Source organism: Vicia villosa, linkage group LG6 (genome assembly GCF_029867415.1).
Source record: "Vicia villosa cultivar HV-30 ecotype Madison, WI linkage group LG6, Vvil1.0, whole genome shotgun sequence".
NCBI classification, from domain to species: domain Eukaryota; kingdom Viridiplantae; phylum Streptophyta; class Magnoliopsida; order Fabales; family Fabaceae; genus Vicia; species Vicia villosa.
Genome location: NC_081185.1, coordinates 26,364,284 through 26,382,268, shown reverse-complemented (window position 1 = coordinate 26,382,268; position 17,985 = coordinate 26,364,284). Strand labels below are relative to the sequence as shown.

Sequence of the window (17,985 nt, the reverse complement as noted above, 5' to 3'; positions counted from 1 at the left end):
ACTAGATTTCAAAATTGAAATTCTTCCTTCTAATTTTCATCTCTCTTTTTCTATTTTTTTCTATTATTTTACCAAAGTTGTTTTAGTGCCAAGAGAGTCAAAAATACTAGTGATATTTTGGTTGTATAGATTCTTTGATAATGTTGTATTTTCCTAAAAAGGGTATTTTCTCTTATGTATATCTTTGTAATATTTGTTGTTTCGTTCTTGAGTTTAACTAGTTAAAAAGCTATGTTAAGTTCTTGAGGTTAACCATTTAAAAAGCTCTATTTGGTTCTTGATATCTGCTTGTAAAATCTCTGTTTGGTTCTTAAGATTAGCCTATTAAAATATTTTTTTGGTTATATAGTTTAGCTTGTGAAAAATTGTGTTTGGTTCCTGAGATCAGCTTGGAAAAAGATTTATTTTGTTCGTAAAATTAGTCTGTTAAAATATATATTTGGTCCTAAGAAGGTTCGTGGGAATATCCTGTGAAAAGCTCAAAATCATTTTACTGAAAACTCTAAAGAGGAAATTGTTGGTTGGGGACAGAAGTAAGCCAAGTGTTAAGGTCAACGTGTATAAATTTTTTGTACATTTCTCTCTTCCCTTATTTCTTTACCTTTTCTCTTTGTTACTCTGTTGTATTTTTTCTCTTCATCCCTCTGATATTCTTCTATTTAAGCATTATGCTACTCAATCCTTGTTTGTTTTATTAAATTAACTCAAACATTTTTATAAATCAATTTTTTTATAATTAGACCTCTATTTTCAACCATCATAATTCAACCCCCTATCTTGTGTTTGAAGTCAAATGGTCAATAATTTTATAGATTATGAAAGTTATTAACTAGAGATTAATTAGTTTTTATATATTTTTGAAAAGACTACAAAGGGAAATGTGGAAGGATAATGGCATAACACCTTGCCCACAAGGTCTTCCTAGTCGTCCGTTTACAAGATCAAGTGCCCATCTTTCATATTGATCGCTCTTCTATGAAACATGGAAGTGATGTGCCCCAAGTTCACAACGGTGCAGAGAAGAAGTCATGCAGAAACTATACACGCTCTCTTGAATACTAGGGGATTAATTTCCTCATTATCACGCTCTCTTGGAAGCAACCTCTACTTTCTGGGAGCCTGCGGTCCAGGCGCAGGAATTGCTATAAATACCTCAAACTTGAGGTTGAGGGAAAAACAATCTCATTACAAAATACCACATACATAGTTTTTCACCTCCCTGTATAAGTTAGCTCTAAACCCTATAACAGGCCTTAAAAGCCTTTGGCAACCCTTAATCACTAGTGTTGTCACATATTATAATTTTAGCAAGTGCAATATGTGCTAGATATAAGACACTAAAATAGAGTAAAAATGACATTTTGATTCGACACATAGGGAAAATGATTAATTGAGTCTAGTGAGAAATAATTTAAATCAAGATGAAAAACAAATTTTTGCTTGTTAGATTCGAGTCATAACTCGATTCAAGTGATTTAAATCAAACAAAAGCATGATTCGAGTCACAATTCCAATGAGAAATTCAAAATTGAAAAACTTGTTCATGATTCAAATTAAACCATATCATGATTGGAGTCAGAGAACCTGATGATTTGAGTCAAAAGAATTAGATTAGAGTCATGTATCCAGCGTCTGATTCAAGTTCTCAAACATGCTCAAGGTTTGAGTCAAGGCTTTTCTTGACTCCAATCTTGTTTCCTTAAGAAAACTTCTACAAAAATAAAAACTTTATGATTCAAGTCAAGGATTTACATGATTCAAATCATGTCTACATGAGTTTCTTGATTCTAATCACAAACTTTCTGATTTGAATCATCTTGCGTTAACTTTTAGTTAAAGGCATGTTTTATGCATGAAAAAGACATTTTAATGCAAAAGGCCTTTTTCTAATAGATGCGCAAAGAACTAAAAGCGGGGGACTCAGTTACAAGAGAGATAAATATGAGACAAGCAGCCAAATACCTAAAAACTCATAGATACTCTAGGAACAGTTTCAATTTGTACATCAACTTGGAAATGGAGATGTAAGTACAATGCATAGGTTTTCACCAAGGTGGATATACTACAAAGTTCAATCATATATTGACAAGAAATTTTAAGAGACCATGGTCTAAATGAGATGGTGAAATCATATTGTGTTTCGAGCTTGGCAAAGCTCAATCTAATAATAGATTGGATCATCCCTAAGCCGCTAATATCAGAGAGGACCATACTATGGACCCTCCCTAGAGACACACTCAAATAGGCTTGATAAATCAATCAAGATTATGCAATGAATATCATTTCATGATGAATCCACTACTATCCATTGGTAGAACTATCAATTTAGGGTTTTTGCGGTCATAAAACCCATGTTCTCTCCTATATAAGCTAAATTATGGTTCAAGTCCATATACATTATTTATAACCCTAAAAATCTCATAGTTGTGACGCTTACTCGATTGTCAAAATGTTTGCAAGTACATTACCCTCTATGTAGAGGTGTCGATCAACCATTGTCGTCTTCAACCATTTAATCACTCTCAAACCATAGATCTTAGGTTTGGTAAGGATCGGGATCATAATGTGATATCACCATAAAAGATAAATAAATTATCATATAAGAATAATAGAAACAGCAAACAATTTAAGAGTAAAGGGGAGTAATTGCAAGATGCATAATTACATCATTAGTTTACTTTCTATTATATAGTTAGTTAGAGTTGACTACACAGTTATTTGTTTCCTCTCACCTAACTCGAATACAAATACTTTTTTCTCGAATTCTTCAACTCAATGAATCAATAAATGACATAGTTTATTTATTTATTTCTCTTATGTTTTGTTTGGGAGTTTGGAGGGGGTAGAAAGAGAAGGCTTAAAAAAGGATTTTTAAATAAATATGAAATCGGTAACAATTTTTAAAAGAATGATTTTATATAGAATGATAAAACAATGTTTATCATTAACATATTTTTAATTTTTTAAATACTATAATAACATAAATTATATTTGAAAAATTTATCTAAATCATCTCAAACGCTCTAAACCCTTCCTTCAATATAATTTTTAAATTCTTCAAATTAAGAGAATTTTGATATTTGAATAAAAATAAATCTCACAAAACACTCTCTGTAACACTCCATTTTTTTAGAAATTATTTATATTAATTAATTATAGTTTTATGTGTGTATTTAATTATTTTGTGTGATAATTGATATGTTTTGGGACAACAAGGGTGGGTGACCCTTAGGTAGAGAGTGTGAAAAGTAATTAGAGGTGGGTAAATTTATTTAGAATTATTTAAATGATTAAAATAATATTTTAGTGTTATTATTTAAATTAAATATTAAAACAAAAGAAAAGAACGAGTTTAGGGTGGAAAGTGTGAATTGTGGAGAATTAAAATAAATAATGTAAGTTAGTAATAAGTTGGGCCTTAGTGGAATATTAGAAAGATAGAATTAGGTTTTTGAGTTATAATGAGAGAAGTGAGGGAAAATGTACATGAAACTTTTGGAATTGGAGGATAAAAGACAAGAGTAGAGAAAAGAAAGGGGAACCTAAGGAGAACTCTAGGAAGGAGAAGCCATAACCAAAAGCTTGGATTTTTTCTAGAATTCAGGTATGGGTGGGAATTTGATTCAATAATAGGGGTGTGATGAAAGGGTCGAGTAGGATTTCAGTTTTCTACTGAATTATGATGATAATGATGTTTTGATATGCGGTGATATGGATTATGTTCATGTGTATTGATATGTTATTGTGGTGTTCATGGATTAATTGAATTATAATGAAATTAGTGTGAATTAGATGTTTTAGGGCATGAGTTTGATGGATAATTCATGATTTAATTGTTGTTAAAATTGTGAATTAACTTGAAATAATCAGGCTATTGCATAGATTGTAATTTTCTGAGGGTTTGTGTTTTTACGGAATCAAAATTGGAGATTCAGAAAGCCTCCAACGGTGAAAAACGCAAAAAATTATGCATTTAGTCTGTCGCGGCCGTGCTCAATTATCGCCCCTTTTGAAACATTGGAAAGATAATTCAATTTACCATCAATGGAATTAGTTTCAGGGGATGAATGTGTCACGATAACATGAACAATTGATGAGAATGTTGTGTTTTTATTGATGTTATCATGTGATGATGTTATGATGTGGGAATGTTAATTATAATTGGATAACAATGTAAATGTTGTTGATGTCATAATAAAATAACATGATTTTATGTTTATGAATGTGCATATGTTGAGGTGCTAAAGTTGATGTTATTATTGGTTGTAGTAATATTGATTAAGGTTTGCGTATGGTATATGATGTTGTGTTATGATGACGGTGTTATTATGATGATGATGTTAATGATGTTGTATGTTCAATTATATGCATGTTATGTTGATGGTGATTATGTTGTCGGTGACATACACAGTCAGAAGATGGGCCAATGCGTATGTGTTGTTGTTAAATGTTGAGAGTCCATACATTCATGTTGTCTGAACTTCGGTTCTTTATAATGAGCTTCGATCCTATGGTGATGGATCGGGTGCGAATAGCTAATTCATGAGAAATTAGTGAAGTGTTACCTATGGTGATGATGGCAATGTGGTGTGCTCCGGTTCCAAGAGGAAATTGATCCTATGGTGCGGAACGTGAAGTGAAATGGACCTAAGTGTTCATATTTTGGTACCACATGCATGTTGAGTCAGTAATTGAGTACATTTGCATTGTGTTGCATTGGTGATTATTTCGGTGTTATGTTGTGTTTCATTGTGTTGCATTGGTGATCATTTTGATATTATAATGTGTGGATGAGAATACTTGATATGTTTATGTTGTTGTAATTGGTGTGATGTTATTAGTTAATCTACTGCAATAGTCTTTCATCGCTAATTATTGAATTGTATTCTCACCCCTTATGTTTGAATGTTGTCTTTACATCGGCATCGTGCAGATACTCAGGAGTACATCTCGCGGAAGTGAATGGAAGCCAACTCATGAAGTTGCTTCTTAGTTTATCGTTTATTTAGTAGCGTTTTCCTATGATTATGTAACATCGGGTTGGGAACGCTTGTTTTATTCCTTATGTTTGTTATGTTGAAGTCATAAGACTAATTTTGTTGTTGAGCATTCTTAAGTTGTTGAGTTGATTGATTACAACTCTCTTATTTTGTTATTAACGTTGAAGGTTGAGACTAAATGTCATTACTTACTTTATCTTCCATAATTGTTGATGATAATTCTACTGCGATGATACTTTAAAATATAAGGGAGTGTGCGATGACAGGTTATAAAATGTCTTATCATATGAATGTGATACCGATCAGATGAGTTAAAACATCCAAATTATAAATGTGTGTTTTTGAAACTATTATGTTGAAACTCGTGCTACGGAGTAGGATTTGTGTGTTTTTTATGTATGTGACACCCTACGTGGTTGCATTTATAATTAAAATATGCGATATTTCATGTGCGGAGTTTAGGGTGTTACACTGTCCATCTAAATCTCTATTCTTTTCACTTAAATTTTCTTTTTTTTTAAGGCTCTCTCCTCCTTTGCCTTCCAAATTCCAAAAGAAAGTCTTAATGGCTCATATTATTTCTTAGTTATATCATGGTATCAAATTATTTTTAAGGGGTTTACAGGTTTTACTCCCTATTATGACAATATTTCAATCCACTGCACCTGACAAAATTTCATTTTTGCCCCACCCCCCCCCCCCCCCCCCCCCCCCCCCCCGACAAAATTTCATTTTTGCCCCCCCACCCCCCACTTTCGAAGGTGTATCTTCATAAGCACTTTTTTTATTTAACGTTGAATTGTTTCGTAGGTGCATCTACGGCACCGTTTAAACAACGTTAAATAAAGATTCCATAGATGCACCTACGAAAAAAATCAACGTCAAATAAAAAAAATTACTTTCAGAAATACACCTCCAAAAAAATAGAGTATTTTTTAAAACGCACGTGAGAAACCCCTAAGCCCTAAGGGTGGGATCAGAGATTGTCCGTTTTATTTGTGTCATGGAGCTCTCGGGAAAAATCCTTAGAAACAATGTGCCATCATGTCCTTCAATTTATTAACATTTTAAACTCAAAATTATTAGTAGCCATAAGATATTCAATACGTTCCCATTATGATCTCTGATATCCAAATATACAAATCAAGATTGTGAAGACAAGTATCAGAATTTGAAATAAAGTTTTCATGCAGGGAAAAACTCACCTTTGGGTTTTACCGTGAGAATTCCCCAACTTAACTTTGCAACGGTCAGACATTGTTGATTTTTGCGATGTTAGACTAATTTTCTTTTTAGAATAAAATCTATGCTGAATAAATTATTTGTAGTTTTTATTTTTTATATAATTTGTAGCTTTTGTGTGGAGGTGGAATCATTCCCAACTTTTTGTAATTTCTTATGGCAACATAAACTTTTTCCTAATTTTATTATCCTTCCATCATAGCAGCATAAACTTACTTTCACAGTCGGTCGTTCAACAAAGACAGGGCAATTATGAGCTGTTAAAAAGTGTGAATACAGTGACAACCACAACCATGGCTGACACTGATACACATATATGATGATGAATCATGAATCTCACAGTACATGAACAAGATGGTCAACACAGAAACCTTGATGCCAAAAAGCCAGAGCAAAATTATGCTTTTTCCTTCTCTTTCCTTTTCATTGTTTGCATGTGTAAATACTAAACAAATATCATTACTTCAACGAAGTAATTGGTTGTCTCTACCACTTGCTATATCAAAATTCTAGCTCTAATCAAATAATAAAATGATTAACAGGGAATTAAACTGAATCCTCAATATCTACAAGCTATTAACCATGCCGTGCTTAGACCGGAATAGACCAGCAGGTAGCAGCAGCTACATTACACTCACAGCCAGTCCATATAAAAGAGTCCTTCATATGATCCAAGCCATGCACCCAAAGAAGAATTGTAGTTGTATTTGTTTTCTTCCTCTGCTTTAAATTCTATAAAACCAAAATAACACATTTCAACATTATTGACAAGAAAACCACCCTTAAAGAGCTTCTGATGACTCTGAGAGTATATAAAATCGAAAGCAGAAAGGGCAAAAGAATGTCTTGCTTATTACTTTTAAATGATTGATAGCACACAGTGGTTAGAACTGAATTAGAAAATTTATCCTCCAAAAGCAATTCCCCGGATTTTATACTCCATATGCGTAGCTTGCAATCCTCCCCACCTGAGATGACTAAGTCAGAATTTTCAAACAAAAATGTAAAGAAATAACATCACTGAAATAACATCCACCTGACATAACATATCTCTCATCTGGGTCAACGCCGAGCTGTATTTGAGTATGGGAGTTCACGTGCCCTTCATAAGATTGAACAGCACCCCTCTGGAGCATGCGACGGTCGTATAGCTTTATCTATAAAGTAAAAAAAAGGGTAATTAAAGATGTAATTTCTCTAATTATATTAAGTCTGCAATAAATACATGCTGCAGAGAGAACTTTAGCAACATAACCACTTGTCAGTTCAAGAAATATAGGAGTTGAATCTAAAAGAGCGATTTGATTTGTACTTGTAATGCCTTCATCAGAAAGAGATAGGCTCAAATCGAAATTCTAAGAAGGTTTGACGGCCTATCTAAGACAAGATCCATATGACCACCCGCTACCGGCCAACTAGGATCACACTACAGATATCCGGTTTTAAACGTGAGGGATGTGTATTCAGAATCCTATATTGGAAGAGATAAGGCATATAAAAACTGTGTTATAAGAGGTGGGTAGTCCTCATTTTAAAAGCCAGTAAAGCCAGTTTTGCAAGATTTAAGGTAAACCATGTACTTCTGTGAGTACAATAGATACTATCCTGCTTGCGTTGTTGGGCATAATAGGGATTTAGGTTCTGATACATAACAAGTGAATGAATCTATACAGCTGCCTAGCTGGGTATTTATAGACATGGCCGTCTAATAGAGGAGTCGGTGAAGAGATCGGTTCTAATGCCTACAAACTCGGCTACACGTTTCTGAGCTTTGACTCACTGATGGAATGACTGGGGTAAATCATCCCTTTAATGGAGGAGGTGTGGTCAATCCCCAGTACCAACGAGTACTTCAGTTATTGACTGAGAGTGTCATTAGACTCGCTTAAAACGTGACTTGACATGTTCTCCTACAAGATACAGCACAGAGGGGGTGGGGCGAGCTTGATCACATGCTCGCCACGTGATCTTGCCCCTTACTATTCAAATAATTTGTCATTTAAGAGTTGGAGAGCTAATAGGCCGGATGTTTTGTCCTTTCAGTGGGCTCGTTTTATGATAGTTGGGTCTGGCCAAAGATATTCCAGTCCAAGCCCAAACCTAAATTCGAAGATCCCCTTGCAGATAAACACTCAACTATGTATGATCTATTAAACTTGGTTTGTGCACTTTAAATACCTAAAACTTATCTTCAATGTAAATATAAGAAATAGAGAATGAATTGACACAAATGTCTAAACATGAGATTCTGCAGCAAATTATCAATAAATCTTAGAAGTTTCCTGAAGAATAAACTAACCGATCCATCCACAGAGCTTGCCAAGAAGTACTGGTCATCATATTTAAGTGATGCCAAACTAGTATCAAACCAACAAATAAAAAACAGAAATTAGACGGTCAAAATAAAATTCAATCCAATTAAGATATAAGTCAGGTAGACAACTTAGCCTGAAAAAGCTAACTAACCAGGATATAGATGAAGGCATCTTAATGGTATGTGAGGGATAAATGTTTCCGCCAAGCTGGAAAATGAGAGGGGCATAAGCATATCAACTATAGTGACAAGATACGCATAGTGAATCATAAGTCACTGAAGAACGCAGAATACATTCATAAGAACAAAAAATAACAAGCTCCATCAAAATAGAAAATGTATATTGGAGTTTAAATATGGAACTAAAGCAAATAATGAACAATGAACAAAAGCGAACATTTTTTATACATTCGGTGTATCTCTTTCCAATATTTAATTATGGTAAATTTTGATTATTTCTTGAAATCTTCTGTCTCTCTTTCATTCTTAATTTCAAAAATGAATAAAATACCTTAGAACTTCCAACTCTCTTATCTGAAGATACATGTGATATCCTATGCTCAGGAAATCTACTAGAAAGCAATCTTTTCTTTCTAAAATCTACGGAGACAACTTCCCCGTTTCTTAGTCCACATAAAATCACATTCCCCTGCAACAACAATAAATAATTCAAATAATATACTTTAAAAGTCACAACCGAAAAATATTTATAAAAAGATATCACATCACATGGTTTTGTTAGAAAGCTGAAACCATAAAAAATGATAGAAACTAACAAATATCACATTTCATTTTACATAGGAATAAATTGTATTAAAGAGAGGAAAGATGGAATAAAAGTAGGCAGGGGGAAAAGATGTTTATATGATCAAAGAAATATAAAACGAACATAACGAAAAAAAATAAATATGAACATCAATGGAAGAAACTCTCAAGTCCCTCAAGAAGTGTTGAAAATACTCCTTTGAAAAAGAAAAAAAGAAAAATCACGAGTTCTGCACCAGAGAATCCAGGAAAAGATCCCATTTCTCAGGACAAAGAAGCATCATGAAAATACAAGCATTGACTCACTGCCAAAACACATTAATTAACCACAAAATGATTTTTTTTTTTTTGTCCTTATTTTTACATTCATGAAATGGATATGAAAGTGTAGCTTCGAAACTGTCGGGAAAAAAAAAAGAGAGGAAAATTATGTGAGTCTGTGGTGGGGGTGCAGATTGAGAGATAAAAGTTTAACGGCAACAAGCAAAGGCATGGAATGAAATAAATCATAAAACTAAATTGAATCATTCTCTTCCGTCTTCATATTTTTGAAGTAAACTCCAAGTAATCTGATGCTCCAAGAAACAAATGTTTGTCTCCGTGTTTCTAACTGAGAAACAAGACCAGGAAAAACTATGTACATACGACTCAGCTTTACGTAAACCTCTGAATGGGAAATTATTATGGATCCTCCTCATCTTTAACACAAATACATTGTCTAAATGCTAAAGAGGAGCCTTTTTTTACATCCAACAACAAAAACAACGACAATAACAACAACCAAACTTTAGCCCTACTAGAAGAGATTGATCGGCTATATCCAGCAACGCTTTTCCTTTAAACCTTGTTAATAATCTTTTCCAAAGAGTCATTAAAGGTTAAATAATTCTGTCAATTTGCATTTTGTGGTAAATTTGATAGCAAAACAGGTTGATGATATGATATGAATAGTATACAAGCCATCCATTTTGGTTCATATTCATTAATCAAACTCAATAAAATTATCATGAAGACATGATAAAAATGAACACTAAATACCAATAATAGGTTGATGAAGATGTACCAGATAATAATTTTACTATGGGTAACTTACTGAATCAACAATCTGTTGTGCAAAAACATCACTTTTACAACGTAAAAACCATGACCTTGTCCCACTTTCCAAATCCACCGAAGCACCTCCCTGATTAGTACCTATGAAAGATAAAGAGAAACACAAATGAATCTTACGAAAGATAATATATAAAATTAACAGGGATATCACAATTGCCCAATTTAAGAACCATCAATACTTTTAAGTTATTAAACCAAACTCTAATGGCTCATTTTTCACTGTCTTGGCCTGATAAAAGCAAAAGGCAGACATAACAGAAGCGGAATAAAAATCATTCACAGTCGTATTATTGATAAAGGCAACACAAGACCATTCCATGCAGAACTTTATAAAGCTGAAGCTCAACCATAGAGATTTGATGGATAGGAACTGAAATAGTATTTTCAAGATGAATATGGTCAAAAATGCCAAAATATGATGAACCTGTCCAGTGAACTGAAACATACATTGTATCTCCTTAATCTAGAACTCATGCTAAACCATTAAGAAAAGTATACATGTTATTTCCTAAAATGAGTATCTCTTAATCAAAATTAACCTGGGTTGGAAATTTGGAACCTATACAGGGAAAGTAAATGCTAATAAGAGAACATTGGAAATCCTATATTTGCATGGCAATGAGTTTAACTCTACAGTTAGATCCAAACTATGTACAAAATGCTTGGGGCTGTCTCTTCTGAGTTTAATTTAATTTGGCATAAGTGCTTGCATCTTAGCATGTGTGTGTGTGTGTGAAAGATGGGGAAAGAGGGAGGAAAGAGACAGGAGAGCAATATATAACTTGCCAATTATAGCCCGATGTCTGTTATAGTCGTATTCAGCTGTCCAAAGGGTGCACATGAAAGAAGTTACTTCCTCTAGTCTACTCCATGTATTTAGAATTCCTGCTCCAAGATCTATTGTCTCTGCAAGACTGATGGTATAAACAGATCCACCAGATGTTTCTGATCCCAGAGTAGTAAATCTATTTTGCATGTTAAGATCTTTAACTTCGCGTTCAATTTTGTCCAAAAATGTGCAATTGGATGTCCCAATATCCAGATAGAGAGGATATTACAAAAAAATGCTACAGTATTAAAACTAAAAGTGGGAGGTGCTAATCTTGTCTATTCAATCCTATGGATTGTCTAAGATTAGAAGTCACTTGAAGATCACATGATTTTCTATTTTAATTTTTATAATGCATGCATAATTGAAGGTTTATATTTAAGTAGTGCTTACAGCGCAATAACAAAATGCAAACCTAAAATAAATGAATGAATGCATGAATAATGAAAAGATAAATTAAAGGATACAATGCATTTCCAACAATTGGACTATCACTCGCATCATGAGGGGCTAAATTTGGACCCAATCTTATACAAGATATTCTGGAGGACATATGCAGCGAAGCTCCATTATGTCTGAAAAGAGGCCCTGGCACCTTGCTATGCCCATCTTCTTTCCCTTTAATATTACTCTTCATACAATATGGCATCCACTTTACCCCGTCATTAAAATTTTGCCCAATCCTTCCAACTTCAGAAAAACTGCGAGTACCAAACTTCACAAGCAACAACTAGTAAATTGTAATCAATCAAAGTTCACCAGAAATATACAAACTAAATGATTAATGCATATAGAACATAGTAACTGCCAGTGGTATGAGGTATCATAAGTAAGGTGTGTGATCAACTTAACTGCTACCAAACCATCTCTTAATATTCTTTATGCAATGAAAGGGTATCTAATTCTGCTTTCTCTAGGACAATAATTGAAGATCATGTATTCCTTATTGTATTGAACACTGTATTATTTGACCTCATTTACCACTACGGACTTAATTTCTGCTTTCTGTTCAGACAGGCATAATTTTACTTAAAAGTGTTTATCTTAAATAATAGGCACAAATGCTTTTGTGCAGTGATATGAATTATTATTTTGTATACTTTGATGAGATAACTGTTAGAAACTTAGAATATAATAAAATATATTATAATATATTGATATTATGTTAGAGTATCTTAATTTATCTCCTATGATCGATTTCTATATTTACTTTATAACAGAAACACTAAATTTATTTCAGTCGAAAAACTCTTTAAAGTAGTGCTTAAAGTAGCTCTTTAAAGTAGTGCTTAAAAGCTGACCCCACAATGCTAATTTTAAGTGAAATCGCATTAGTGCTTACAACACAAGAAGACACGCATCCAAAAACGTATACCATCACTACTTAGGCTACCAGTATAAGAACTAATACTTGAGGCGCTTCTTTGCAAAAGCTACTCTTCTTTGTAGTAGTCTAAAATATGGCCAAATTGATTCATGGTTTAAGATGGCTGGGGAACAAATATGCATGAAACTTAGAAGTACTATCAGAAGCACTATCAAACACAATACCATTTCAGAATCTATTAATCCCACCAATTCTAAGAGGGCCACAACGCTCACACACACATATCTCCATTCCATCACTAATAAAACTACAATTTGAAAACTCAAATATCAAAATCCAAGAACTGTTCATATAAGACATAATTCAATGGCAGGGCCGTCTTTGATGGCGTGCAAAGCGGGCTACCGCACAGGGCCTCAAATTTGACAGGGTTAAATTATAGCTAAATAGGGCCTCATAAAAATATTTGCTAGGTTAAATCGTAATTATATAAGGCCTCTATTTGTTTTACCATGGTTAAACTGTGGCTAACCTACTCCAAAAACTTGAGACAACTTTGTTCAATGGTTAAATAAGATATCCTCTCCAATATCCTAGAATCTGTCAAAAAACGCAAACTAAAACAAACACAAACAAAACAAAATTAAAAATTACCTCAGCGAGCCACTTATGCTTCCACTCAACAAAACATCTGTCTGAAACCTCCCTTCTAGTGTCTGCACATCGACATTCAAGTGTTCCAAAGCACTAATACACATCCTATCAGTTCCTTGATACTTCCAAATCTGCAAAATCCAATCTCACATTACACTCAACTCAAACACAAAGAACCACATTATCGGAAAAAAAAACAAAATCGAACATACAGTAGGCTGAGATGTTCGAATTCTCCGAAACTCCTCAGTGAAGTTACACTTGCAATAATGTGAGGCACTAACATGACGACCGTCTAACTCCCTAATCTGAAGCAGCTTCGACGTTCTGTTCCGAAGCTTCCTACAAGAAGTCTTACTCTTTTCTTGAAACTAAAATCAATCAAACATTAGAACAGTTCCGAATTCAAATCAATTCAACTCAATTCGATCGAACATTAGAACTTATCGTAATACCTGATCGGTTTGGGGAGGTTTTGGAGTGGTGACTTTAGGTTTCTTGGAAGAAGAGCCGGGAATGGGGTTTTTGATTGGGAAATAGCGGTTTTTCTCTGCGTCGAAGTAGAACCCTGGAAGCGCTGTGTCAAAGAGAATTAACATGGGTGAATTGACATATTTAGGAAAACAAAAGAAAAAAAATGGTTTTGAATGTGAATGAATTGAACCTCGGGGTGGTGGCATGATCGTGCAGATTGGGCAGATGATTGAAACGAGTTGAGAATTTTTTAGGTTTGTTTGTGAAGATGTAGAGAGAATAGGCAAGTATCAGTTTGATTCACGTATTAGGTTTGCTGCTTGTTTGATTTTATTCCTTGTGATTTTCCATTCTATTGATTTTTTATTTTATTTTTTATTTGATTTTTTAATAAAACTCTAATTTTTATATATAGAGGACAGTTTATTTCTTTTATTTTAAATTTTATAATGCTAAATTTTAAGAAAAAAAAGGTGATGCAGTGTAAAATAGTTTTACACTGTCAACCAATCACAATCATGTATCTAATTCCATCACACTTTTATCTTTAAAAAATTTCAATGACATGGCAAATTGCTTGTTTCCTATTGAATGATAGTGTAAAATTGTTTTACAATGTCAGTGCATATCCATTAAACCCAAATTTTAATATGAATAAGTAGGGGTGCAACATATTGGATCATACCTAAATCTATAACCAAATTAAATTTATTTTAAATATTTGAATATAATTAAATAATTATTAATCAATTTATTTAAAATATGAGTTTAATAGTTATGCACCGACAGTGTAAAAAAGTTTTACATTGTCATCCAATTAAAATATAACGTTCTGTCATGCTATACAAGTTTTTTTAAATTTTCAGTCTGACTTGTCCTGATTCATGATCGTCATTAACAGTACTGTCAAGTACTATCGGTGCATATTCCTTTTTTCCTTAAATATTTTAGATATAATTAAATATTTATTAATTGATTTATTTAAAAATATGTTATCCAAAAGCATCAAATATGTTAACCTCTAGTTTTCAAAATCAAGAGTACATAAAACCATTTTTATCTCAGTACACAGTACATATATATTCCAGAAAAAGAAAAACATAATAGTTATGTGTATTTTGAATTTTTTTTTTTAAATGATTTAACTTTTTTTACCAATTTCTTTCGAGAAAATTTTAATCTATCCTTTAATCTTTTAACTACCTGACAAAATTTCAATTATGTCTCCTGTTTCCGTAAATGCATATTCATAAGCATTTTTTTTAAATTTAGTTTTTTTCGTAGGTGTTTCTGCAGAAGCATTTTAAACTAGTATATGATGGGAAAAAATACACATAAATTCAGTTCAGAGATTGTTTCGTAGGTACATCTACAAAATGACTTAGCGCCAGAATATTTTGTAGATGTACCTACGGAAGCATTTGATATAGTTTGAACCAGCATGATCACTCCCCATTGTTACATTTCTTCTTCAACACTCACTCGCACCACTCTAAAAAATCCTACTTCATCAATACCATTTTCCACTCCAAAGCTCCAACTTTTTGGTGCAACAAATCAAAGGGAGCAAAAGAAGACTGAATTTCAGGTAAATAGTCATCTTTATCCATTGCATTACTCACAATATGCATCAATTTTCTGCAAAAAAAAAATTATGTTGCTTCTGTAGGTACATCTACAGAACATGTTGAAGATGAACATGTTTCGGAGGTGCATCCACGGAACGTGTCTGTATTGTTTTTCCAACAGTCTTGTAATTTTGTGTTGTTTGTGTTATTGGTTACGAATAGATATGGTGCACCCCGATAATATCTCAAGAGAATTAGTTCATTTAGTCGATGTTTCTCTGAATGTTGAAGGGATGGTCGTAAAGGCGGTAGATGTCAGCGGTGACTTTAATAACAGGCAAGAGTTTTATGATCGGGAAAGCATGCTCACATGGATTTGTAGAAATGCAACTAACCTTGGTTTTGATACGGTAATAGGAAGATCGGATAATGGTACGGCAAGAAGAAACGCTTTCGTTACAACGTTGTGCGAAAGAAGCGGGAAATACCATCCTCCTCTAAGGAAGTTTAAAAGAGATGGCACGGGTACTAGAAAATACGAGTGTCTATTTAAAATCTGTAGTTACATGGTGGCTAGCAAGAAGTGGAGATTTAGTGTTATTTGTGGTTTGCATAACCATGACATGTGCGGAAAATTACAAGGTTATCCTAGTGTATGTCGGCTCAATCCAGAAGAGAAGACATGTATTAATGACATGTCCTTAAATCTTGTTCAACCGAAAAATATACTTGTCACGTTGAAACGGAAGGAACCCGACAACGTATCAAATATAAGGCAAGTGTATAACACCTGGTACCGCAATAATTAGGCGATTAGGGGAGATAGAAGTGAGATGCAACAACTGTTGAAGATGTTGGATGATAACAAATATGTGTCACGGTACAGAAATTGTGACAATGGGGTTACGGTCTGAGATAATTTTTTGGACTCATCCGGATTCTATAAAGTTGTTCAACACTTTCCCGACAGTGGTCCTTCTCGATTCTACCTACAAGACCAACAAGTATAGACTTCCGTTATTTGAGATGGTAGGTGTTACATCCACCGAGAAGACATACGCCATTGGTTTGCTTTTTTGAAGTGTGAAAAATAGGATAATTTTAGGTGGGCATTAGAGGTGTGTCGGTCAATTTTGAAGGAACAAGTCGAGATGCCTAAAGCGAGTGTTACGAACCGCGATATTGCTTTGATGAATGCGGTGGAAAAGGTATTTCCTTTTTCTAATGCATTACTTTGTCGATATCACATAATATGTAATGTGAGAAGTAAGGTTAAACCCGTGGTGGGGACGGAACAAGTAGAGACCGAAGGTGGAAAATCGGTGAAGCCCGGTGTGATTGTTGAACAAATAATGGATGCATGGACTCGTATTGTAAATTCTTCGACAAAAGAACTATATGCCGATTCCGTTATTCATTTTCGAAAAGTGTATAAAAAGTATCCTGATTTATTGAAATATGTTTAAAGCACCATTCTTGATAAGGTAGAGGAGAAGTTTGTGTGTGCATGGACTGATAATGTCTGAAACCTTGAGAATACAACCACAAACAGAGTTGAGTCGGCACATGCTAGTTTGAAATTTTGGTTGGCTAATAGCAAGGGTGACTTGTGTCGAGATTGGGACACCATAAATCTAATGATTAAAAACCAACACAATGAGATACAAACCACATTTGGTCGGAGCATTACGGTGTTGGAACATCGATATAGGGACAACATTCTTTATTCTCAATTGATCGGCAATATGTCACAGGCCAGGTTGAATTATATTTTTCACGAGGTGAAACTGTCGGTTCTGATAGCGCAAAGTGTGGTTGCACTATTACTAGAACGTATGGTCTCCCATGTGCTTGTTTTATTGCTAAAAATGTGAGATTAAGTGAGCCAATAAGAATGGAAGAAGTTATCCCTCATTGAAAAAGACTTAGTTTTGATGATGATGGTTGCATCGAAGGAGAAAAATCGAATATCTCGATTACTTCCGAATTGGAAGCCATACAAGAGAGGTTTCTGAAGGCCGATGACAACATGAAACTTCACATCAAAGAACAATTGCAGAAGATTGGATATCCCGAAACAACTGACATGAATTCTCAACCGGTTAAGACAAAGGGTGCTCCGAAGAAATTGAAGCCTACACCGAATGACAACTCGACTACACGGGCTCCTTCATATTGTGAGCATGTAGATAAACTTTTTCCCGACTCATCGACTCCTAAATCTCAAAAATCTCCAAAAAGTTCAAACAAAGGAGCGCGCATATGAAAACCGCCTCCGACACCTATTCCACTAAAAATTCCAATCATCGAAGAGATGCATATTCCACCGAAAATTCCATTCATCGAAGAGATTCCGGTTTTTATGTACCCTTACATCGAGCGGATCGTAGATGTTGCGGGGGACGGTAATTGCGGTTACCGAGCCATCTCGACGTTGCTCGGTAATGGAGAGGATATCCATATGCTTGTCCGTCATCAACTCATCCAAGAGTTGAAGATGCATAAAGAAACGTACACACGGTTATATGGAGAGGAAGCTAAATTTGAAGCGGTTAACGAAGCTCTTGTTCCTTGGATGGGTGCTTACACACCGGTGTCAAAATGGATGAGATTTCCGGAAATGGGAATCTTATTGCATGCACATATGAAATGGTGTGCATTGACTTGACGTGTTATGGTTTATTGGAAACCTTTTTCCC

General features: G+C 34.1%; 2 protein-coding genes across 2 annotated transcripts; one reads left to right on the top strand and one right to left on the bottom strand.

The window, feature by feature from the left end:
• Positions 1–6,063: 6,063 nt before the first annotated feature.
• LOC131609040 (uncharacterized) lies at positions 6,064–14,048 on the bottom strand. The gene is made up of 13 exons (XM_058880669.1): positions 13,909–14,048; positions 13,700–13,821; positions 13,457–13,615; positions 13,245–13,375; positions 11,731–11,964; positions 11,221–11,399; positions 10,415–10,515; positions 9,068–9,205; positions 8,709–8,764; positions 8,542–8,599; positions 7,279–7,399; positions 7,100–7,210; positions 6,064–6,974 (listed from the first exon to the last, which is right to left on the bottom strand). Exons 1-13 carry the CDS (start codon positions 13,922–13,924, stop codon positions 6,877–6,879), a joined length of 1,524 nt encoding a protein of 507 aa, XP_058736652.1. The 5' UTR covers positions 13,925–14,048; the 3' UTR covers positions 6,064–6,876.
• A 1,462-nt stretch (positions 14,049–15,510) lies between these two features.
• Positions 15,511–17,552, top strand: LOC131613405 (uncharacterized). The gene is made up of 5 exons (XM_058885078.1): positions 15,511–16,061; positions 16,392–16,494; positions 16,558–16,724; positions 16,839–17,119; positions 17,242–17,552. The coding sequence occupies exons 1-5, from the start codon at positions 15,511–15,513 to the stop codon at positions 17,550–17,552; spliced, it is 1,413 nt and encodes a 470-aa protein (XP_058741061.1).
• Positions 17,553–17,985: the final 433 nt, after the last annotated feature.